This window comes from Cucurbita maxima, unplaced genomic scaffold (assembly GCF_002738345.1).
Source record: "Cucurbita maxima cultivar Rimu unplaced genomic scaffold, Cmax_1.0 Cma_Scf00002, whole genome shotgun sequence".
NCBI lineage: Eukaryota > Viridiplantae > Streptophyta > Magnoliopsida > Cucurbitales > Cucurbitaceae > Cucurbita > Cucurbita maxima.
The window spans coordinates 375,104-398,211 of NW_019272018.1; the positions used below are offsets into that span (position 1 = coordinate 375,104).

Consider the following 23,108-nt stretch of genomic DNA (forward strand, 5'->3'; position numbering starts at 1 on the left):
CAGATTTTTGTGTATATCAAAGAGAGGAATCGTTCTATCAAAGTAGAATTCGTCCACAACAATCTATTGTCATAGATCTTCATTTTTTGGTACATGCAACTTCAAACCTCAATCCAACCCATATTAGCGGCAAACGAGTAATCAATTTAGTCTATTTAGAAACTTAATTATTCGACATACAAAAATAACTATATTGTAAGAAATTTTAATAAAATTCTCACTTGATTTTATCATTAATTTTGTAATTTATTTGTTTGAAAGAAAAAACAATGCTCCCAATAATTTTTTTAAAAAAATAGTAATAATATTAATGTTTAAAAATAAAATAAAATAAAATAAAAAAAAGCGCTAAAATCGTAGAACCAGTTTATAACGCAAAAGAGAAGCGCGCCAAGTTCGTGAAGCCATCAGTCGATTCAATGCTCTTCCTTCATGACTGCAACTACAATCATGAACCCTAATCTCTCTCTTCCCTCCTCATCTTCATTTCCCGATTTCTTGTTTTCCCAATTCGCCTGTCAAGGTTGTTCCCCTTCCTGATTTCGCTTTCCTCCTTCCAAATGCCCCTCCAAGTCGAATCATCAAAACTCGACGCCGGAGGATTTTACCCAAAAGAGGACCACTCTCATGGCGCTTAACTCTCCGATTTCGACTCTTGAGGTTCTCCAAACCTCTGAAGCGAATCATCAGAAGACAGCCGCAGGGCACGAGATTCCGATTTTGTGTATTGAGTATCTTCAGGATGACCCGAAGCGTGAGATTTCCACATTAACCGTAGAGGATGTCCAAGAAGTTTCACCCAAAACCCCAACTTCTGAAAGGGAAAGGGTTTTAGCGCATGAGCCTCCTATATTAACTCTAGAGGATCTTCAAAATGCAAAATCGGACCATCAACCGGCGATAAAGCCTCCATTGGCTCGTAGGGTTTTACGGTTTTGCCGGCAGTTTGGGTTTGATGAACAAATAGTGCAAAAAACCCCACCTTCTGTCCGAAATTCCATGCCAGTTCAACGAGATGAACGTGTTGTTTCGCGTCATTTCCAGGAATCAAAATCAAACCAACAAGGAGAACGAATTGTATCACGCTATTTTCAACACTCGGAAATAGAACGAGCAGCCCATAATGAGGATGAGGATGATGATGTCAATGTCACAGATCAACCTTTTAAAAGATCAAGGGTCGGACAATACAGAAAAAGGAGGAGGAAAGACGTAGCTTCTAGCTCCGATAATTCAAAAGCATATCAACGTTCAATCAGAAAATCCTCACGTTCTATTAAAAAATCGGGAACGGATAAACGAGTGCGGATTGTTTCGCGCTATTTCCAAAATTCAGAAAAGAATCCTGAAGTGGAGATTGAAGTTTCACCTTCATTACAAAATTCAAAAACAAATCAACAAGAAGAGCGGGTAGTCTCACGTTTCTTTCAAAAATCAGAAGAACACGAAGTAGTGAACAATCAACAAGAGGTTATACAGCTTCCAAGTCAGTGTGCAAAATCTGTTAAAAGAATCCGTAAACCAGCCAAGGAAAGAAAAGTGAGGGATAAAGTTTCTGCTAAGCCTAGAACCACTCTTTCAGCTGACGAGTTGTTTCTGGAAGCTTATAGAAGAAAATCGTCAGATGATACATGGAAGCCTCCTCCCTCTGGAATTCGCCTTCTCCAACAGGATCATGCTTACGACCCTTGGAGGGTTCTTGTCATATGTATGCTCCTTAACCGGACGACTGGGCAGCAGGTATTTACTTGATCTTGAATGCAATTTCCAGTTTCATACTGTGCTATATCTTTCCCCATGGCACATAAACTTGATTTGCTTTCATTACAGTTTTGCCACTCCACGACTTTGCCGCGGACTGGGTTTTCATAAATGAACTTCAACAATATCCTTGAATCAAGTAAACAAGAAAAGTGGATAAATGTCGTCTCATTCAACCTTGTCAATTACCATATTCACTATGTCCTTTGAAGATATTCTGTTAGTTATCTAGAGTATTCTTTACCTAATGAATTATACTATAGTATTCTCCAATACTCACTTCCTTTCCCAAATCAGCACTTACCGTCAGCTGCCTTACTAACTCACATTCCCTGTGTACCACGGTAATACGATATCCACAATACCAAGTTGTAGACCCACCCCTTACTTTGTTAAGTGAATACACCCTGAGAATTGGTGTCTATTAGTTTACAAAGCATTGTTTTGGGGTATTTGGAAAGATAGGAACCAAATTAATTGAAGTGGATGATAGCTGAAACTATTTAGGCATCAAAGAGCTACTTTGTGGTGCCATTTCTAGTGAATTTTGGTATCATTCTTCGAGTATGATTTACTGAACTTTGTTCTCTAGTTTTCTTTTGAACTCTTAAAGAAAATCTAAAAATTTGTGGTCCTGTATCTTTGAGGGCTAGAAAGTATTAGATGAATGATACACATGCTCACACACATATATATATATGAAGTTCTTATACCTAACCTCTGGTTCTTAGTTGTGCCAGTCTATTGGAGTGATCATTTAGTTGGTCGTGCACATATTTATGAATGGTTGGGGAAATAAACTCCATGATACTATATATTATCGCAACCAAAACCTTCTTTCATTTTGTGTTTCTGTGTCAACTTGTTACTCATGATTGACTCTCTGTTTTCTGATTATGCACCCTTAGTCCTGTAGGTTTCGTTTTTGCCAAAAAAATTCAGTTTGACTCAGCCTGCGTCTTCATTTTGAAAATTGCAGGCAAAAGAAGTGATACCTAAACTCTTCACTTTGTGTCCCGATCCAAAGTCTGCTTTGGAGGTATCACAAGAGCAGATAGAAGATATTATTCGACCTCTTGGTTTACAAAGAAAAAGATCACTTACAATTCAGCGTTTATCTGAGATGTATTTAAAAGAAAGTTGGAGTCATGTCACTCAGCTTCCTGGTGTTGGCAAGTAATTTAGATCGTCCTTTTAACCTCGTTGATTTATAGTTCTATCTCTTCCATGCTTATTGAGCTTGGGACGTGTATTAAAATGAATTTGATTTGAGACAGGTATGGAGCTGATGCACATGCAATATTTTGCACTGGATATTGGACCGAAGTATTACCTAAAGATCACATGCTTAATTATTATTGGGAGTTTCTCCACAGCATAAAACACCTGCTCTGATCTTATCTGAGACGACTGTGGATGGTTCGGCACGAGAGAAGCTGTAAATTTCCTGGTCTACTTAACATATATTCTTTGGTACGTTACTCTTTTGACCTAAATTTTGTTTTGTTTTGTTAATGTTTATGTTGTTGTTGGGAGTCTGTGAGACACTTATATCAACACATACTAGAAAGGGCAGAAATGGAAGCTCTCCTCCAATAGCTAATTAGGCTGTAGTTGTGGGGGCTGAATGAAGTAGCGTGAGGGTCATGGTATGTTTTGAAAGGTCTGGGTAGCTTTACTAGATGAATTGAGACTGTTTGTAGGGTAATTATGTGCCTTCACTTTTTGAATTTGAACTAGTGCCAACGAAGATGCCGATGGATTCGGACCTATCTTGCTTAATGTAAATATAAATATATTTTTAAAGAGAAATTTTCTGAATTTCACTTTCAAGTTCCAAACTTTCTAAAGTACAATATGCATTCTAGTGAGTTTTATGTCATGAAGTTTGGATGAGTTTTATGAAATTCCAATGGGTTTAATGTCCAGCATTCAATTGTTTTTGGACTAATTTATTTTATGTAATTTGAGGTATTTTTTTTGTTTTTGTTGCATTTTTGTCTATTGATTCAATTACTAATTTATTAGTTAAAAAAAAATCCATTACTATTTTTTAATGCTATTTTTCTTTGATATGAAAATTATGTATTTGTTTTTATAACGGAGACAGAGATTAATTTTATATTTTGTTTACTAGGTAGGATAAATGTTTTGATGGACACTAATAATTTATAAAAAAGTGATTCAACTGAATTAACTTAAATATGGACATTTCTATAGGTTGGGTTTGCATATCTATAAGAGTTCTTAGATCCAACTAGGTAGCGTTTTCATATCATTAAATTGAGAAAGACCTAGTCCCATGATACGGAAGATATACAAAGATAATGAAAGACTACACAAAGGTAATGAAAGACTACGGGTATAAGCAAATCAAGATAACAATCTTTACCAAACACTTAAAATTTAGGGGTGTTTAAGTGATTCTAGTGTATGTAAATGACATCATAATCATTAGAGATAATGAAGAAGAAGGTTGAACTCAGACGAAAATTGATAAAAAGAATTTGAGATCACAAAACCTAGAAGGCTAAAGTACTTTCTCGATATTGTATTAGTAGTGTATTTAGTTCAGGCAGGGCATTTTTACTTATATATCTAGCTCACACTCGGCTAGACGTAACATACTCACAAGTGTAATTAGTTAATACATGCATGATTTGTGGAAGCCTATTATCATATAAAGTGTTTCGTTGTCGGAAAGGAACTTCATATTTTTTTTTTTCAAATGGGACAATTCTCTTGCATTGGAAGCTTACCTCGATGTTGATTATACAGGAATGTTTATGTAATTCCTATAAAGGAATGTTTGTGTAATTCCTATCGTTTAGTTAAGAGACAGTTTGTGTAATCAGAGAAGTAGTTGACCTTCCTAATTATCTATATTATTGTTTCGTTGAATTCTTAACGCTTTTCAATCATATCTCAATTTTGAATTTTTGTACTAATTTCAAAGACTAGTTGTGGAACATGAGCTCACTAACGGTTTTACACTACTATCAAGAATACTATCTTTACTAACGGGTGAAGACTTGCGAACACAAAAGATAAATAAGATTTTTTTTAAGAAATAATGTAATTAATCGAGCTAATTGATTATAATACCAAATGTTCCTTTGCTATACATTTTATAACGACGTTAATAAGTGTGAAAAGAGGCCATTGAGAAGAGAATTCATATATTTTTTATGAATGTGTGCAAGAACGTTAAAAATAACTTGATGGAATCGCATAGTTGAACGAGAATTATAGGAACATATTGAATGAGAATCATAGGAACGATTAATGAAACAATTATCTCCCTCTACTCTTGGCATTAATGCTGAAAGTCCATCGACAACACTAACTTTGGAAGGTTTCTAAAGGCAAGTGTCACACCTAAAGAAGAATATCGATACTTGGAAGAGAAATTGATCAGCACGTTCATGCTACCGTGTGAAGTCTTCAAGAACCCTAATTTTTTTTTTTTTTAATTTTATTATCATGCCTGCACATAGTTGGATCCGAATTGAACGAGTTGTGTGTAAAGACTTAATTCTAATAGATTAAGGAGTATCTAATAGTTCGACTCAATGATTAATGTTTAGAGAATTAATGGAGGTGATACACCTAAAAAGTAGATATTCACGAGACCCATAGGATTTTACAGAATTAAGGTAAAGTAAAAAAAAATCTTATCGACAACTGAGAATTAAGAATCGAGAATCTTTGGAGCGACGATTGCTCTCGGTATGTAGCTTGAAGTGCAAATTGATTGAGGGAAACCACTCGGAGAGAGAATAGACAAAAAAAATAGAGCTTGAACAGTTGAAAATTGCGTGAATTCTGATAAACTACTATGATTCACGTCCGACCGCGAGAGACTTTAAAATTAATACCATTATTATTTATTTATTTATATTTAACAACAATAACAATAATCTTAATTCTTATGATTAGTAGACATTATTATTTTGATTTAGTTGATATTTAGTTATGTGTATGATATAATGAAATGTCCTCCAAATTTAATATATAAATATTTTATTTATTTATTATTATTGTGTCACTGTCCGCTTTACACCAGCTCTCGCAGTTGGACTGCGATGCCCTTCTCGTCATTTGGCGGGAGATTATCAGTTTCCACTCGCTCGATCCACGGTGGGCTGCCATAACATAGGGTATTTTCCACCCATTTCTTCTTCTTCTTCTTCTTCTTCTTCGTCTTTCCATCAATATGTCTCTCTCAGTTCTTCTTTCACTTTGTAGAAATCCAATTTTCCTCTAGGTAAATTTACAGTCAATCTGTTCAATTCGTGGCCTGTTTTTTGTTCAATTATGCTTGATTTGTAAGGGAATCTGATTTTAATTTGTCTTTCATTTTGCTTTTGGTTGGTTTGATGCAGCTTTGAGGACCTTGCGTTGGTAGTGTGTGTTGGGTTGCTGTTGGAATCATCTTTTAACTGCAATGGAGCGTGCTGCTGCTCCTACGACTGCTTCTGGACTGCCAACTCGCCGCTCGGTGATGATTATTCTCAGTCCTCGTGGACTTTTTTTTTTTTTTTTTCTTCCCTTTTTTGGGTTGAACGGTGATGTATTTATTTGGGGTAATTTATGGTTTTCGTGTCAACAGAAAAGGACGAGAGCTCAGACTGTAGCCGCCGAAGCTCAACCTACCACTGGAGATCGTGGTGGTGCCGACAACGACAGGACCAGCGATGCTAGCGACCAGGCTAACCGAGAGAGCTCACCTGAAAACTATGAAGAGGCTCAACCTCCTAAAACTAAGCGGAGCCGTTTGGAAAGCACTTCGAGTGCGGCGGATGAAGTCTCCGATCAGAGTCTGATTGGTAACTAATTTTTTATCATTTACCAGCATGATGAATGTTCATTTTCTGAATTGGGTTCAATAGCGTTTCTTTTAATTTTGATAATTGAAAGATCAAACTGGGGTCGTGGTTGAATGTTTCTAGGTTTTAGTCATTATGGTGATATTTCTCGATGAATTACTGTCATTTTCATCCTTTTGCAACTGCGCTCACATTTTCAATAAAACTCTTCCTGTTGAATGCCTGAAATATATGGACGTCAATATTCGAAATGCAACTATTCCCGGGTGCTCACTCATTAAGTGCAATACTTGCTATACTATTCTCAGACAATGAGATGTAAATCTTGTTAAGCTCTATCATGTCCTATCATTTTCTGCAGAAGTTATAAAAGGAAATGGTAAACTTATTCCTCAAGTTGTTAAGCTATGGGTGGAGAGGTATGAAAAAGATCCAAAGGCTTCAATGGTTGAGCTCCTGGCAATGCTATTTGAGGTAATTGAAAGTTTTTTCTTCCTCAGGTCTGATTTGAGAGTGCATTTAGAATGTAACCTTTTCTTTCCAAGTTTTCTTTTTAAACTTCGAACAATTTAAGTAGCTGGGAAGCTGGTCTAGATTGCCTGTACTCCAGATCGTTATTTTAGTGGTTCATTTACAATGAGACAATTCTTTTAGAAGCTGTATGTAACGATAGGAAAATTATTGATTATCGAAATCTACAAACGTACAGGCATGTGGAACTAAATACCATATCAAGGGTGACTTCCTGGAAGAGACAGATGTTGATGACGTTGTTGTTGCTCTTGTCAATCTCGCCAAAAGAGTATCCTAAATCTGCCTTTTAATCTTTTCACATATTTTATATTAAACCCTCTCTTACGTTCTCCATTTTGTTGTCACCTTTTAATCTTCTACTTTCAATTCTTATTTGAGTTCTCTGAATTTTTTCTCAAATTTGCCTTTGAACATTGTCTGGACTTTGGTATCATAGGGTGAAGTTGAAGATTATCAAAGCTCTAAAAGGAAGGAGTTCAAAAACTTCAAAGACAATCTTGAGTCATTTTGGGACCATTTGGTCCATGAGTGTCAACATGGCCCTTTATTTGATCAGGTGTTATTTGATAAATGTGTGGACTACATAATTGCATTATCATGGTTAGTAAACAATTGCAAAGTCTGAATATATGATCTATTATTTTTGTAAACATAAATCTATATTTCCCTTGAATATATATTTTTAATTGTTTTTAATATGGAGCAGCACTCCTCCAAGGGTTTATCGTCAAGTAGCTTCGTTGATGGGTCTCCAACTTGTTACTTCTTTCATAAGTGTTGCTAAAATGCTTGGTGCTCAACGTGAAACTACTCGTAGACAATTAGATGCTGAAAAGAAGAAACGTGCTGAGGGACCTCGTGTGGAGTCTTTAAATAAAAGGTTTTCTATGACTCATGAAAATATTACAGTGTTGGAGGAAATGATGCGCAAGATTTTTACTGGGTACAATCTTTTTCTTAAAATTTCAAAGTGGGCCGATATAGTGCTTCTAATTATTACCTTCTGTTAGCAACCTTGGATACTTTTTCTTTGCTTCCTAAGTCTGATTAGTTCATTCTTTTGAAGGTTATTTGTGCATCGTTATCGAGATATTGATCCAAACATTAGAATGTCGTGCATACAGTCTTTAGGAGTATGGATTTTGTCCTACCCATCACTATTTTTGCAGGATTTGTACTTAAAATATCTTGGATGGACATTGAATGACAAAGTAAGTTACTTGTTTTGGAATTTTTACCTTATCTTTACTATTCCTATTCACTAACTGTCGCTATCTATGTGGAAACATCTTCAATATTTTCTTTTATTTTGTTGGTGCAGAATGCAGGAGTCAGAAAAGTTTCCGTTCTTGCTTTACAGAATCTTTATGAGGTTGACGATAATGTGCCAACACTCAGTCTATTCACAGAAAGGTTTTCTATTCGGATGATTGAATTGGCAGATGACATCGATGTTTCTGTGGCTGTGTGTGCCATAGGGCTTGTAAAACAACTACTAAGGTAACATGGTAGAATTTATTCCAAAAGCTTGTTTATTTTACACATCTATTTATTTATTTATTTTCTGTGTTTCAGACATCAACTTTTAGCTGATGACGATTTAGGTCCCCTATATGATTTGCTGATTGATGATCCACCAGAGATTAGGCATGCCATAGGAGCATTGGTGTATGATCACTTGATTGCTCAGAAGTTCAATAGCTCAAAATCTTCTTGGAGAGGTTCTGCTCTATTTTAAAAATACATCTCGTTCTTGCTGCTATTGTTTGTGCTGTGAAAGTAACTGTGATGCTAATTATTGTCTCAGGTGATGGCAATAATTCTTCTGAGGTGCATCTTGGAAGAATGTTGCAAATCCTGAGAGAGTTCTCAACGGATCCAATATTAAGTATCTATGTTGTCGATGATGTTTGGGAATATATGAAGGCCATGAAGGTGTGTTATAATCGTCTCTGCATGAAGATTTTAGTGTAATGCCTGGAGTGGAAAAAGAGGTTCAGTTGGGTTTAGTTTTTGGGATTCTTCTTAATGGCAGTTTTTGGGATTTTTGATAATTAAACAGACCATTTAGGTTTATAAAAAGTTAAACTGTAGTTCAATTTATTATGCCAGCAGACGAAGCAAGCTACTCAGCTTGCTTTTGATTAGTTATAAACTATCTGTTCATATGCGTTACTCATGCTGTGGATATGTATTCAATACATATGTTTATAAGAAATAAATTTAGTAGAAAGGAAAAGTGGTTAGTGTGTACTATCAATTTCATCCTTTGGATCTGGATGATGCTTAAGCTAATGGTAAAGAATACCAGTAGTTTCTCATGTGTATATGCAATTATCATGCAGGACTGGAAGTGCATTATTTCCATGCTCCTAGATGAAAATCCTTTAATTGAGCTTACTGATGAGGATGCCACAAATTTGGTTCGTCTCCTTTCTGCATCTATCAAAAAGGCAGTTGGGGAGAGGATTGTTCCTGCCACAGATAATAGAAAGCAGTACTTCAATAAAGCCCAAAAGGTGTAATATGCAATGATTTACCTTCCTTCAATGTTTAGACTGCAGTTAACGTAACTCTGCCCTTATTTTGGTTCTTAAAATGCACAACATTCCCAGTTTACTGTTGGATGAATACTTGAGCAAAATAACTCTTTAAAAACTTAAAGCAAAATTTAATTTCTAGTTTACTTAATTATGTTCCTTGTTTTACGTTCCATTTATCACATCTGATATGTACCAATGCATTAAACTAAGCATGCTAAGATTTCAGCTCTTTAACAGCAGCCCCATTTTTATATTGTCCTGGTGTCGATGCCCGTTATAATGTGATGTGATGTTACACAATTTTTTTTTATGACATTTGACATCTTTTGTCATTTACAAATCTTTTTCTGGTCTTTTTCTTGCTAACTTTGTCCAGAGTTTAGTCTAAATCATTATTTCTTTTGGTTATCAGGAAATATTTGAAAGCAACAAACGGGACATAACTATTGCCATGATGAAGAATTATCCACTACTTCTACGCAAGTTCATGGCTGATAAAGCAAAAGTACCATCTTTAGTTGAAATTATTGTGCACATGAATCTTGAACTTTATTCCCTGAAGAGGCAAGAGCAGGTGCTGCATAGTTCTTGCTGCAGCGTGATATTCAAGTTTTTTTCAGCTTAGTTCTAATGCATAATTATTTGTGGCGCCTTTTCTTTTTTCCCCTCAGAACTATAAAAATGTTCTTCAACTAATGAAAGAAGCATTTTTCAAACATGGTGAGAAGGAAGCATTAAGATCTTGCATGAAGGCAATTAACTTATGTTGCACTGAGAGTCGAGGGGAGTTACAAGACTTCTCCCGTAATAAATTAAAGGAACTTGAGGATGAACTTCTTGCAAAATTGAAACATGCTATGAGAGAGTTAGAGGTATATAGGGTCAATATTGTTCCTTTAGTCCCTCCCCTTCCTCCCCCGTGAATATATTTTATCAAAATTCTTAATGTCTGCAGGATGGCGATGATGAGTACTCTCTTCTTGTAAATTTGAAAAGGCTGTATGAGTTTCAGTTGTCCAGACCTATTCCTATGGAAAGCTTATATGGTGATATTATGATGGTTCTCCAGAAATTTAGAAGCATGGATGATGAGGTAGGGGTGGCTAATTTAATTATTTAAAAGACCTTTTTTTTTATTGTTTGACATATCTCAAAAGGCCCTATCATTTCCTTTTTTTTCCATGCAGGTTGTATGTTTTCTTCTTCTCAACCTCTACTTATATTTAGCATGGTCTCTACATTCTGTCATAAATAGTGAGGCAGTGTCTACAGAATCTTTATCATCCTTATTGAATAAACGGAATTCATTGCTTGAGCATCTGGGTCAATATCTGAATGATCCTACCGATGTTGGTAAGAGTGGTAATCAGCTGGCCTGTCGAGTACGTATACTTTTGCCCCATATTTACCAAGTTCAATAAGCATATTGAAACTCTCAGTGGTCTCTTGAAATTTCGTACTGATTTAACAACATTGGATATGTGTAGGTTTGTACTATTCTTGCGGAGATTTGGTTTTTATTTAGGAAGGAAAATTATTCTTCCACAAAACTGGAAAGATTAGGATATTGTCCTGATGCTTCTGTTGTTAAAAAATTCTGGAGGTTATGTGAGCGGCAACTAAGTATTTCAGGTATTAATTTATTTGCTTTGGGAGTATTATTTTGACTGGAAGAGGGAAACCAAATTGCACATTCACTGAATCACTGCAGTGATGGTTGAAGTAAACTGTGGAAATGACTTGTAATAAAAGAACATATAATATATTTATAATTTATCCTTGACAATTTTAAATTTAGTAAATCAAGGAACATAGGAACGCCATTAAGTGAAATGAAATGGATACGAGTGGTATACATTTTTTTAATAACTATATGCATGTGTTTCTGGCTTTCTGTTTATCTATGTACATATTCATTGTTCTTGTACCAACCCAAAAACATTGGTGGGCTAAAAGAAACAAGAAAAATTGGGGAACTGTTAAACCTTATTTGCATATTCTTCCCTTGGGGAAAAAGGAACTTACATGGATGGCCTTGGAGCCAGAAAAAAACTGAGCTTCATTGTCTAAGTTTTGGATGGAGCACCATGGTAAAAAACAAGAAGAGGATCACTCACTCTAGCCTAGTATTCATACAAATCTCCAAAGAATGCAGAGCTCAGGTATGAACTATCATGAATCGAGAGGAAAAGATGAACGACTTCTCTTATTAATTAAGAATTGAATATTCCTCTCATATATATACTCGAGCTATTGAAAAATCAACAGAAAGACTAACTAATATAATAGCTGTAATTAAATACAGATAACAGTTATAACAGAATTACGTGAAAGAGTTGTAACTAATATTGTGGTCAACTAATATGGCTGTAATTAAATATCAGTTGTAATATTGTGGTCAACTGATATTACTGATACCCCCCTCAAGATGGATTGTGTAGATTGAAAATACCTTACCTTGGTCGGGAAGGGCTGCAGGGCTGAAGAAGACAAGCTTTTTGTGAACATATCAGTCAGTTGAGAAGAGGGACCGAACATATCAAACTGTTCGGCTGAAAGTCTTTAATAGTTGTAACAAACTCCTTTTTTGGATTAGGCAAATAAAGTTCTCCTTGAGGGCTGGAGTCAAGTGACCATTGAGATGAAATTCTTTGAATATCCTCAGAAACTCTGACTTCCTTTAAAAAGGACCAAAATTTAGGTAAAATTTTAAGGTAAAACTGTCTGGCCCTTTTACGAATACTTTAGTAAATGGTGCAATAAAAGCCAAGTCATGCGCACCAGAAACTACCTGCCAATAGATGTTAGTAAGGATGCGTGAAATTCAACTTTACAATGAAGAAAATAAGGTTGGGTTCTCGTTTTCATTTTCTGTAGAAGATAATAACGACGCTCCTTCTGATGTACATATTTTCGAGATCAGTAGTTGTCTCTTCCTTTCTGCCAAATACCTGTGAAAAAATTTGGTATTTTCATCTCCTTTTATCCACTTCAACTTACATTTCCGAATCATATTTTTTTTCCCTTTCAAATACAGTTCAAAAGGATATCTTTTGGAAGTAGCACGAATTACTATGTCTTGTTCTGAAAGAGACCCTTCTTATTCTTTAAACATATTATTTAGATTTAGGGGGAAACTGTGGATCTATATTCTTGGGAAGGGTTGACTAGCTCAAGGTGAAAGTAGACAAATAGCAAAACCTGCCCATCTGTTATTTTTCCCTTCTAAAGCCCCTAGTCATGTTACTCGGTAGATGGAAAGTTATGAGGAATTTTTTCTGGGACAATGAGGACTTTCAGCATTGTTGGCACCTTGTATAATCGGGGTGGGTCTTCTTCCCTTTCTGTTATGGAGGACTGGGGATCGATACTTTTCTACAAAGGAACGATGTCTTACGATTAAAATGTTCGTGGAGATTTACTCAAGAAGGATCTTCATGGAGTAGAGTTATTTCTAGCATCTGTGGGACGGACCCCATGACTGGCTCCCTTCAAATGAAAAAGGTAAATTGAAGGGGAAGTCCTTGGATTCATATTGTGAAGCATAGTTCTTTCTTCCTTAGGTTTATGGCTTTCTAGGTTAAGCAAGGTTAGGGGATGAGGTTTTGGAAAGACACTTGGGTTGGGTTGAGACTTGAAATCTTTAGCTCAAGATTTCTCAGAACTCTTCAAAATCTCTATGATGCAAGTATCTTCGGTAGCTGATCGCTGGAATGATGATCAAAGGGACTGGGATTTGGGCCTAAGGAGACGTCTGTTTGACAGAGAAATGAAGCTGGCTGGGCTTGGTGAATAGAATTCATGCTGTTAAGGATTTTTCCCCACGGACGGCTTAGAAGATTTGATGCTGTTAAGGTGGGAGAAGAGCTGGACAATGTTTGCTGAACCTTGGAGCCTTCTGGTAAATTTTCCTCTAAATCTGCTTTTTTAAAGATTATGGAAACACAGAGCATAGAACCTCCTCGGTGGATCTAATTTGGAGGTACAACATTCCTTATAAGGTGAAGATCTTCCTGTGGACCCTTGCTTACAGAGGCCGAAACACCCATGAAAAAGTAACAGATGAAATGTGATCATTGATCAATGTTCTATCTTCCCGTCAGCTGCCGATGCTATAGAGAAGAAGAGTCTTTAGATCACCTCTTTCTACATTGTCACTTTGCCACAATGGGTTGTTCTTTTTTTTTTTAAACACCCCGATTACCCAAATACTAGCAAAAAGGCTTGGAGTTACATCCTCAAATAATTTAATGTTGCTTTAGATCACCTCTTTCTACAGAGATGTATGAAATTTACCAACAACAACAAAAAAAAAAAAAAAAAAAAAAAAAAAAAAAAAAAAAAAAAAAAAAAAAAAAAAAAAAAAAAAAAAACTCATAAAGGCAAACAAAAACCAAACGAAGAAGACTTCTCCAATTGGTCACAGGACAGAAAAGATCGTAAGAACTATAAAGGATGTGCATTTACACCAAGACATTGCAAGGAAAATAATTTGTTCAAAGAAGCTAACAAACGAAGTTTCCCTATCTTTGAAGAGACGCCACAAGCAAGTCTGAATGAGATGCATCTAAAAAACTTTCTTTTCATTGAAAAAAAAGATGCCCAGTTAGAGTGTAGGTCAGAAGGCTTTTAATCTCCCTAGGTAGAGCCTGTCTCTCTTTTTGAACTAAAGAAGCTATCTAAAGAAGTTTCCTTAATCTTTGAACTAAAAAATTTATGTGCATTTCCAACAAATTCATTCTTTTTTTTTCCTTCTTCCTTTTCTCGTCATTTGTCAATCATTGAAGTGTTGGATTGGCTGTTGAATTTGAGTCATTTAGGTAGGTGAACAGCCCAATCCAAAAAAAATTACTGGTACATAAAATGCCCCTATCCTTATCCTACCCAACAACTGTACAACCCTACTTTGCATGACCCACCTACCGAGGATCTAGTTCAGTTCTCATTGAACTCTGTTATTGGGTTAGATTCTTCCAGAACCATGATGATTCGAGGTTTGATCAGCCAACGTTACCACACACAACTTTTGAACTAAAAGATATGTGTGGAAGTTAAGAAAGATTAGAGTATGCAACATGAGAAATTAGGTTCTCTAATCTTGTTCAATACTTTTATACAATCGTGCTTCATATATCTTGGATCATGGGAGTTGTGAAAAAAAATTATGGTAGTAGCGACAAAAATCCATCTTCAATCTAGCCTTCGAGTGTCAAAATTAGTTCTTGAGATAATCAACCCCTTCTCTCTGATGCCTTTATGATGTTTCTTCTACAAACTAAAATCAGTTCTTGAAGTAATTAACCGCATCTCTCTGTTGCCTTAATGATGTTTCTTCTACAAGGTCAAAGTTAGATTGAACAATTATGGGAATTTGTTGCAAGTTCTCTGAGGGAAGTACTCTTCCTGAAGGATGAGATCTTCAAATCAAAGAGAATATGGGTTTAACCATTTCAAACTCTAGTGAAAGTTCCATATGGAAATTCAATAATGTGTTCATCTAAGCCTATTGACATTTCACATTTACACTGGCTGACTTATCTCTTGCTGGTACTTCTCCTGAGGTGGTCAGTGTGCAATCAACCATTCCAAAGTGATGACTTGACAACTCGAGCCTCACCTGGATAGGGAAAATTAACAGCCTCAAGATTCTGTGTAAAACTAGTAGAAAGTTATCAAATAATCCAAAAAGGGTGGGCAGGGCTTTTGCAGGGGCCTCCCTCCTCCCCCCCCCCCCCCCCCCCCCCCCCCCCCCCCCCCCCCCCCCCCCCCCCCCCCCCCCCCCCCCCCCCCCCCCCCCCCCCCCCCCCCCCCCCCCCCCCCCCCCCCCCCCCCCCCCCCCCCCCCCCCCCCCCCCCCCCCCCCCCCCCCNCCCCCCTCTCTTCCTGATCAAGATATATGGGATGGAGCTTTACTCTATGTTATTCCATTTGCCAGAATCATATATATTTGGACATTTGTGGAAATTACTTTTAAGAGACAAGAATAAATAGATGATGAGATCAATTTATACTTCTTAACTTTGGTGGTTGTATCAATCACAACTCCAAACTAATGATTGTATCAATTTAAACCCTAAAGTGATCTATGCCTTCCATGGTGATTTATAACTATTTTCACTTGATTTCATTTAAAATCAACTAAAATCACTTACAATGAAATTTTTTCTTCTCCCAAAATCCTCTACCGAAGACTTTTAGTTCAAAGATAAGGAAAATTATCATATATTTCTTCCTCAATAGGTAGAGAAAAATAGAGGAAACATGAAGATGAATAACTACTCATATGAATGAAATGTCACTATTATTTATTTCATATTAGCATTTCTCTCTAATATTACATTAATTCTTACATTTAAAGAAGTATTCTACACTGTGAAAAATTGTGTATTAATGGTGTTTGAAAACAAATTCTAACATATGGTGTAAATTGATTTGTTTATGAAATTTAATGGTTTATATGGATACCTTTATTAGTTTGAGATTTTAAGTGATACAACTCAAAAGTTTCGAGTATAAATCGATTTTTCCCCAAATTATATATGTAACTGTTAACAGTAAAAGAATAGTCTAAAATCATCAATAAGCTTGGTTGCTTGCTTTTCATCATTCTTATTGTTTCCATGTTTAACACATCTTTTATATTTGTCCGTATAGATGAGAGTGAAGATGAGGATACAAGTAAAGAATATGTGGAGGAGACAAATAAAGATGCAATCATGATTGCTGCTGCAAAGTTGGTTGCTAGTGATACAGTTTCTACGGTAAAACTTATTTTGAATTTGAAATCATTTTGGTGTATTTAAAGTTTCTATCATTCTTAGTCCTTTGGTTCAGTGCGGTAAAAGCTCTTTGTTGGAATATGTTGCTTGAGAGGAATTATTGAACCTTTAAAGGAAAGAGTTAAGACCTAATCAAAGCTCTAGACACTCTTTTCCTTGAGTAGTTCGTATATTGTTTTTCTTCTTTGGCTCATGATGGTGTCCTCCTGAATATGAATAGCATAATGCTGTTATATTTCTCAGGTCAAAACTCATTGCATCCAATTGTTAGTGCAGGAGTTTCTTGGTCCGGAAATTATTTCTCATTTTCTGATACATGGGACAAGTGTGGTGGACATTGTTAAGCATTTCATTACCATTTTGAAAAAGAAGGATGCCAATATCCCAGTTATCTTTCTGGAAGCCATGAAAAGAGTAAGGATCATCGCTTGTATACGGTTTACTTCTCTATACCGGGGACTTCTTTGTTCTCTCTCTCTCTCTCTCTCTCCCATCGTATGTATATATGCACACATATATATTTACATGCATGCATGCATGTCTTTACGTGTGGTTTGAATATGATTAGAAGGCATTTCCTGGTAAACAATCTGAACCCAGCATATTTTGTTTTGGGCTATGCAAACTTATAATATTTGCAAGAAGTTTGATGTCATCATATACAAGAGCATTATGGTGGACCTGCAATATGATTTACATATATGAAGAGAGTGAAGTCGAATTAGACGTAGACTAACCTGAGCATGGAATGATAATTAGGAGAAATATGGAAGAGAGGAAGTTGTAACATAGTGCGTAGTGGGATATGTGGAAGTTAGTTTAGAGATCTCGTATGTAGGAGACCAGAGGGGTTGACTATCTGACTAGTGAGTAGAGTTAAGCTTAGGCTTGGAAGGGTTTCCAATCTCCTAAATACTTGTGCGGTAGCCTCCTATTTATTATTTGCCACTGTTATTTTATATATCAGTGAAAGTTTCCAATGCATTACTGTGTAAACCAAGAGTACACCAAATGATGAGACCATGTGAAGAAACCCTTTTACTTTTGCACATTTATGGTGGGATATTTTTTTAGTTTTTAAATTTGTGAGTTTGTGAAGAATCATGCCACATGATTTCACTTTCTTTTCTTTTCGGGGTTGTGTTAGGCGTATCATCGACATATAGTAGAACTCTCGGGGAGTAGTGTTGAGCCTTCAACAAGCAAATCCTTTCAAGAATGTAAGGAGTTGGCTGCTCGGCTTTCTGGAACATATGTAGGCTCAGCTAGGAACAAGCATAGATCAGATATTTTAAAGATTGTTAAGGATGGAATTGAGCATGCCTTCTCTGATGCACCAAAGAATTTATCTTTCCTGGAATGTGCCGTTCTACATTTTGTATCCAAACTACCTACACCTGATATACTGGAAATGTAAGTTTTTTTTCTTTTTTAAATTAGGTTGATTTAAAACTAATTATGGCTTGAAATGGCCCAATTTAATTCGTAACCATTTTTCAAATAGTATCAAGGATGTCCAGAGTCGAACAGAAAATGTTAATACAGATGAAGACCCAAGTGGATGGCGCCCATATCATATGTTTGTTGACCACTTGCGTGAAAAGAATGCTAAACGTGATGGTTTGCAAGGTAACTTGTTTCTCTCAATTTAGTCTTTAGTGGCACACCCGATCTCTCTTGCTTGAATATGCATGATCTTTAATTACATTTAGATGCATCTCTCGACCATATTGTGGATTTTTTTGGCTCCTGAATTTACTTATTTAAGTCTGGATTTTTTTTCTGCTAAATATAGCTAATGCCCTGTTTGATTTCTGTTTTGGTTCTTGGTTTTTCTGGTTCTTGGTTTCTCTGTTTTTTATTTTATAGCTAATGCCCACTTTGTGTGTAGAGATATCCACTAAAGAAGTCGTATTTTGTACATTGTTACAAAAAAAAAGTTGAAGTGTAGGGTCTTATCTTTAAAAGTTCTAGAGTTCTTTTCCGTGTTCCATGTCCAAATTCATTCTTGGGCAAAAGACTAATAGAGGTAAAATATTTTTTAGAAAATTTAACGATAAACTTATTGTAGAGCTTAATTTTATGATTTGAGAGTACAAGGTATACTTGACTATTTGAAAGTACAAGAGACTAAATGGAATAAAATTCGAAGTATAGTGAACAAAATTCCATCTTCTTTTAGCAACACTTTTCCAAATCTCGATCGGATCTCTCATGACATGAGATGCCTGTGGCTACCTCCATATTATGGGACAACTCCGCCAACTTCTGGAATTTGAGATTTTAGAGGAAGTTCAGAGAAGATGAATAAACAGACAACTTCAGTCTGGTTCTGCCAGTTTTTTCTGGGGCATTCCTATTTTTATTTAATAAATGGCGCTTAAGGGTCTATGTTGCATTGATTCCAATGACTTCTTTACAGTCCTTAGCTGGTCGCTATATCTTTTTTCAAATGTAAAATTAATTTTTATGTTTAGCTTATATTTGGTTTAGTTTTCTAAATTGTGCTTGTTTGTTGTGCAATTGTAGAGGAGAAAGAAGGAAATTCTACCAGACGCAGGGGTCGACCACGTAAAAAACATACCATACAGGGAAAAAGACTTTTTGATGAACAAAGTACAAGTGAAGAAGAGGAATCAATTAGTGCATCTGACCAAGAAGATGTTCATGACGAAGAGAAGCGAGATGAGGAAGATGATGAAGAAGCGCCCCTCATCCATTCAATTAGGTCATCCTCCAAATTAAGGTCCCTGAGAATTTCAAGAGATGAAAGAAACAGGACTGCAACGGGAAAAGCTACAAGGTAACATGTCTGCTTCCCGAATTTTAGTTAACGGGTCCATTTGTTGTATTGGAAATTCAAAGTAGTTACATAAATTATAGTTTTCAAGCAACTCTATAGTGTTAAGAATTGAGCCTTAGCTCAGCACCTAGAGACATTTGATGTGGGATCCTCGGGTTGATTTTATTATATTATTAAAAAAAACTACACCTCTGCATACAAATTTTTATTTTCACGGCACCTGACACAAATATTGGAAGTATCTATCGTTTAAATATATCATTGTAGCATGAATTCATGCAACAACACTCTTGCCGTGTACATTCTTGTATGGTAGAAAGGATCGAACAAGTTGTTTCTGATAAAGGATATTTTCTTTTTCTCGCATAAAATTTGTAGTCAAGCGAAGCCATCAAAGGTTCATGTGGTGCTTGGTTTAAGTTGTACTCAACCGTTTTTGCTTCTTGTGATGATTGAACAGTGTCATTTGAAGATGAATGATTCATTTCTGGTCAATCCTTTTCCTGGAGAAAATATGATTAACACTACAACTGATAGCTATCATAAGTACAAGCTGCATGTAGTAGATCTTATCATAATTACTAGCTGCATGAATTATATCTGTACCAGGTTAATGCCCTTTGCTGATCTGTATGATTATACATGTGATTAATCTTTTTTTTTTCTTTTTTTTTTTTCTGCAGGGCCATCTACATGACTTGAACTGATAGTCTGACTGTGTACAAACATCCCCACATTAAGATATGTAGCCGTTGTGTTTATTATTTATATACATAACGAAATTATGTTGATGTATTCTTAATTAGAAGGTTGTTCGGCTAAGAATGCTATGCAAGGAGTTGTAGCCATGGTGAAAATAGTTGATATTCCCAGACATTTCTCTGATAGCAGTAGACCCCCCCCCCCCCCCCCCCCCCCCCCCCCCCCCCCCCCCCCCCCCCCCCCCCCCCCCCCCCCCCCCCCCCCCCCCCCCCCCCCCCCCCCCCCCCCCCCCCCCCCCCCCCCCCCCCCCCCCCCCCCCCCCCCCTGTTGCCTCAATTATAACCGTAGGCCTTGTATGACTATCTCGTCTTTGCTTTCTTTGACTTGCTCTGGATATTGTCTATTTTTTAGTTCATAACAATGTAGCTTTCGAGAAGGTTCATTATCGAAAATTTACAGATGTCACAAAATAACATATAGCTAAAAGGCCCTCTGTTCCACAAACGAAGTTGTAAGTTGACATCTGCTGGCTTCTTTCACATTCTGAAATTTTATTTTAACTATGTTTATTAATGTGTACCACTGCTGCTATGAATCTGTGACTGTAGATTTTCCTATGGTTGCATAGTGGACGCTCAGGTTAAAACTGTTGATTGCAGATGACCATCAATCCTCAAGTAAAATGGTATTCTGATGATGGTTCTGAAGGGTGGAGACTGCAACAATGGAAAGTTGGATGTATTCGAAAATTGGGCTTACAGGAGTTAGGATCATTCGCCCACAAACTAAATGTCACATATACTACTATTTGTAAACGTAGTATCGTGCACTTCCTTTCCATTCTTCGGCTCAAGTATAGAGTGCTCTATCCCAAGGAGATGCTATAGATGATAGAGAAACAGGTTGCAAAGAGCTCAAATAAAGCATATTCCTTTGCTCAAATAAACATTCTCAATGATGAATGGGTAGCTACATGGTTGATGATCTGTATTAATAAAAGATTCATCAATCACATGAGATTCTAAAACAATTATTGAAAATATATGGAGAGGTTCATCTAGATCTTTCTTACGAAGATAGACTTTTTATATAATGCGATCAAGGAGGGCGGGTGCGCCATCCAACACATTAAGGATGTGTGAAAGTCAGGTGAAGAAGTGTTGGCTTGTTTTGATCGTTTTAGACCATTCTAGAAGCGTTTTTGACCAAATTGAGTCGAGTAAAGGTTAGTATAGCTACTTTTCGGCCAATTAAGATTACTTGGGACTGTTTAAGGTTTAATTAGATAATCAATTATTTTAGCTATATGAATAAGCTCTAAGCTAATAATGGATGAAATACCTCAAGTAGAATTGGATCATGTTTAAGCTAATCTTAGACACAATTAGCTGAAAATAACTTAGGAGCACCAAAGTTCAAGTGATTTTTCTACTGGAATGCATATGGCTAATCGGATGAAAGTTAAAGTTGTAGGAATGATATGCATCTATGCCTTATTTACGTGTTATTATTGTCGATATGATTATTTATGTATTATGTGACGCATGTTCTTCTACATATGATCACTCATGACTCATGTGGCCATGTATATGACTTACGAGGCACCATGAATGAAAATGTATTATAAATATTGATTGAAATGATATGAATAGGTGCCTCGTAAAATATGTATGTCATGATTTTTAGAAGTATTATATGCCTCATTATATATTAACATGAATTTATATGTGAAAACTTATGCATGTTGCAGTGTACATGGAATATGGACTACTTCTCCAAGCATGATTGTACATGCCCATACCTATATATGGTTTTAAGTTCTATTTCTTTTTGTGGTTCAGTTTCGTGAGAGTACACAAGCCATATGCAAGTTTAGCATTTACAAAAAATTGGTATTCCTCTAGTGGGTCTATGTGCACGTGCATAGACTAGTGTGGGAAAGTACTATGCATCTAAATCCACTCACAAATGAAATTAGTTCTCGAGGCTATAGACACGATTTAAGTCGTATTTAGCAGGAAACTATAGTTTCATTTACTTCATTTTCCGACTCTAGCAATGAGATTACTTATTGAGTTCGTTTTTAAATTCTCATCCTATTATTAACCATTTTTCAAGTGAAAGGTAAAGGGTGTACAAATAATGGTGTGTGTTGAAGAGGACATAGAACGAAGTCATAGATAGTTTTTCTTCATTTTGGTTATGTTTTCATTGAAATGATGGTATAATACTACTTCATTTATGTTCGAAATATTTATGCTTATTTAAGTCCATAGCATGTTCACTGAAGGCGTATCGTGATATTACGAAGAATAAGTATGTTCAAGCAACTCTAATGTTCTCTAGAACGGGAAAGAAACGTAGGGTAGATTTGTCAATAAGTGGAGGGTTTGAATGAACAATAAATTCCTACGAAAGCAAATTAACTTAGAATTGTTGGGTCATTGTCTACTCCAAAAATGGTAATGTGCTATTGACTCGGCTGTGAAGGAACATGGTGTTTTTAATCCCGAACAAATTTGATTTACTGAAAAGAATTTTAAATTCAAACATATTTTTAAATTTTGATATGAATTTTGGATTTTGGCAAATTCAAAGTTCTTAGATAAGTTAAAAATTGCATAATAACGTCCTTGAACTTCTTCAAGAACTTTCAATTATTTGTATCATAATATTTTCTATTTTTTTTTTATTGAATATAGAATCATTTCCCACTTATAAAATTTTATGGAAATAATACTAAAAATTTAAACTATTTTCCGGCACGCCATTCATCGCTCGCTCACTCCATTTGTCGCTTGATACTAGACGTCGCTCAGAATCACACACTTTCCCTTCTACTCTCTATCACACACTCAACCAATCAACCAATCAAACAGAGTAACATGTCTAAACCTTCCTTTAAAAAAATTTCTTGTGAATACGGTTTATTTAAATTATGTTGATTGTATCGTATATGTATTTTGACCATTTTGAATCATATTAGGTTCAATGTCTATAATTTATGCATACATTTGGACTAGTTTGAACGTTGCATTGAGGATAAACATAAGTTTTTTTAAAAAAAAATTAAAAAAAAAAACATATATGAACAACCCAACACAAACTTGGGTTGAGTTGAGTTGTAAAACAACTCGGAGTAGCTGGATTACAAACGT

General features: G+C 36.0%; 2 protein-coding genes and 1 long non-coding RNA gene across 6 annotated transcripts; all 3 read left to right on the top strand.

Annotated features, from left to right (window-relative positions):
• The first annotated feature begins 387 nt into the window (after positions 1-387).
• LOC111468538 (methyl-CpG-binding domain protein 4-like protein) lies at positions 388-3,587 on the top strand. Of its 2 annotated transcripts, XM_023113789.1 has the most exons (3): positions 388-1,740; positions 2,741-2,937; positions 3,039-3,587. In XM_023113789.1, exons 1-3 carry the CDS (start codon positions 628-630, stop codon positions 3,154-3,156), a joined length of 1,428 nt encoding a protein of 475 aa, XP_022969557.1. In that variant the 5' UTR covers positions 388-627; the 3' UTR covers positions 3,157-3,587. The 2 variants fall into 2 exon arrangements, with proteins under 2 accessions (XP_022969557.1, XP_022969561.1); XM_023113793.1 differs by lacking the exons at positions 2,741-2,937; positions 3,039-3,587 and adding an exon at positions 1,831-1,984.
• Positions 3,588-5,809: 2,222 nt separating this feature from the next.
• On the top strand, positions 5,810-20,124 carry LOC111468288 (sister-chromatid cohesion protein 3). 3 transcript variants are annotated; one of them, XM_023113457.1, is made up of 23 exons: positions 5,810-5,921; positions 6,147-6,262; positions 6,374-6,590; positions 6,952-7,064; positions 7,300-7,392; positions 7,561-7,724; positions 7,831-8,067; positions 8,191-8,335; positions 8,446-8,624; positions 8,700-8,845; positions 8,932-9,059; positions 9,470-9,643; positions 10,080-10,241; positions 10,339-10,539; positions 10,623-10,760; positions 10,855-11,049; positions 11,155-11,299; positions 16,321-16,427; positions 16,722-16,859; positions 17,593-17,858; positions 17,950-18,074; positions 18,975-19,248; positions 19,932-20,124. In XM_023113457.1, exons 2-23 carry the CDS (start codon positions 6,209-6,211, stop codon positions 19,948-19,950), a joined length of 3,420 nt encoding a protein of 1,139 aa, XP_022969225.1. In that variant the 5' UTR covers positions 5,810-5,921; positions 6,147-6,208; the 3' UTR covers positions 19,951-20,124. The 3 variants fall into 3 exon arrangements, with proteins under 3 accessions (XP_022969225.1, XP_022969242.1, XP_022969234.1); XM_023113474.1 differs by having other exon boundaries at positions 18,975-19,244; positions 19,929-20,124; XM_023113466.1 differs by having other exon boundaries at positions 5,820-6,028.
• Positions 20,125-20,257: 133 nt separating this feature from the next.
• Positions 20,258-20,860, top strand: LOC111469263. The gene is made up of 2 exons (XR_002714843.1): positions 20,258-20,461; positions 20,559-20,860. It is a non-coding gene; the product is annotated as an uncharacterized LOC111469263 (long non-coding RNA).
• The last annotated feature ends 2,248 nt before the right edge of the window (positions 20,861-23,108 follow it).

Bases quoted from the DNA above. Each gene is read 5' to 3' on its own strand.
- LOC111468288 (XM_023113457.1), top strand. From the start codon at position 6,209: ATGGAGCGTGCTGCTGCTCCTACGACTGCTTCTGGACTGCCAACTCGC. The intron at 6,263-6,373 runs GTGATGATTATT...TCGTGTCAACAG, and splicing joins GACTGCCAACTCGCCGCTCG to AAAAGGACGAGAGCTCAGAC. The intron at 11,300-16,320 runs GTATTAATTTAT...TTGTCCGTATAG, and splicing joins GCGGCAACTAAGTATTTCAG to ATGAGAGTGAAGATGAGGAT.
- LOC111468538 (XM_023113789.1), top strand. From the start codon at position 628: ATGGCGCTTAACTCTCCGATTTCGACTCTTGAGGTTCTCCAAACCTCT. The intron at 1,741-2,740 runs GTATTTACTTGA...TGAAAATTGCAG, and splicing joins ACCGGACGACTGGGCAGCAG to GCAAAAGAAGTGATACCTAA. The intron at 2,938-3,038 runs GTAATTTAGATC...GATTTGAGACAG, and splicing joins CAGCTTCCTGGTGTTGGCAA to GTATGGAGCTGATGCACATG.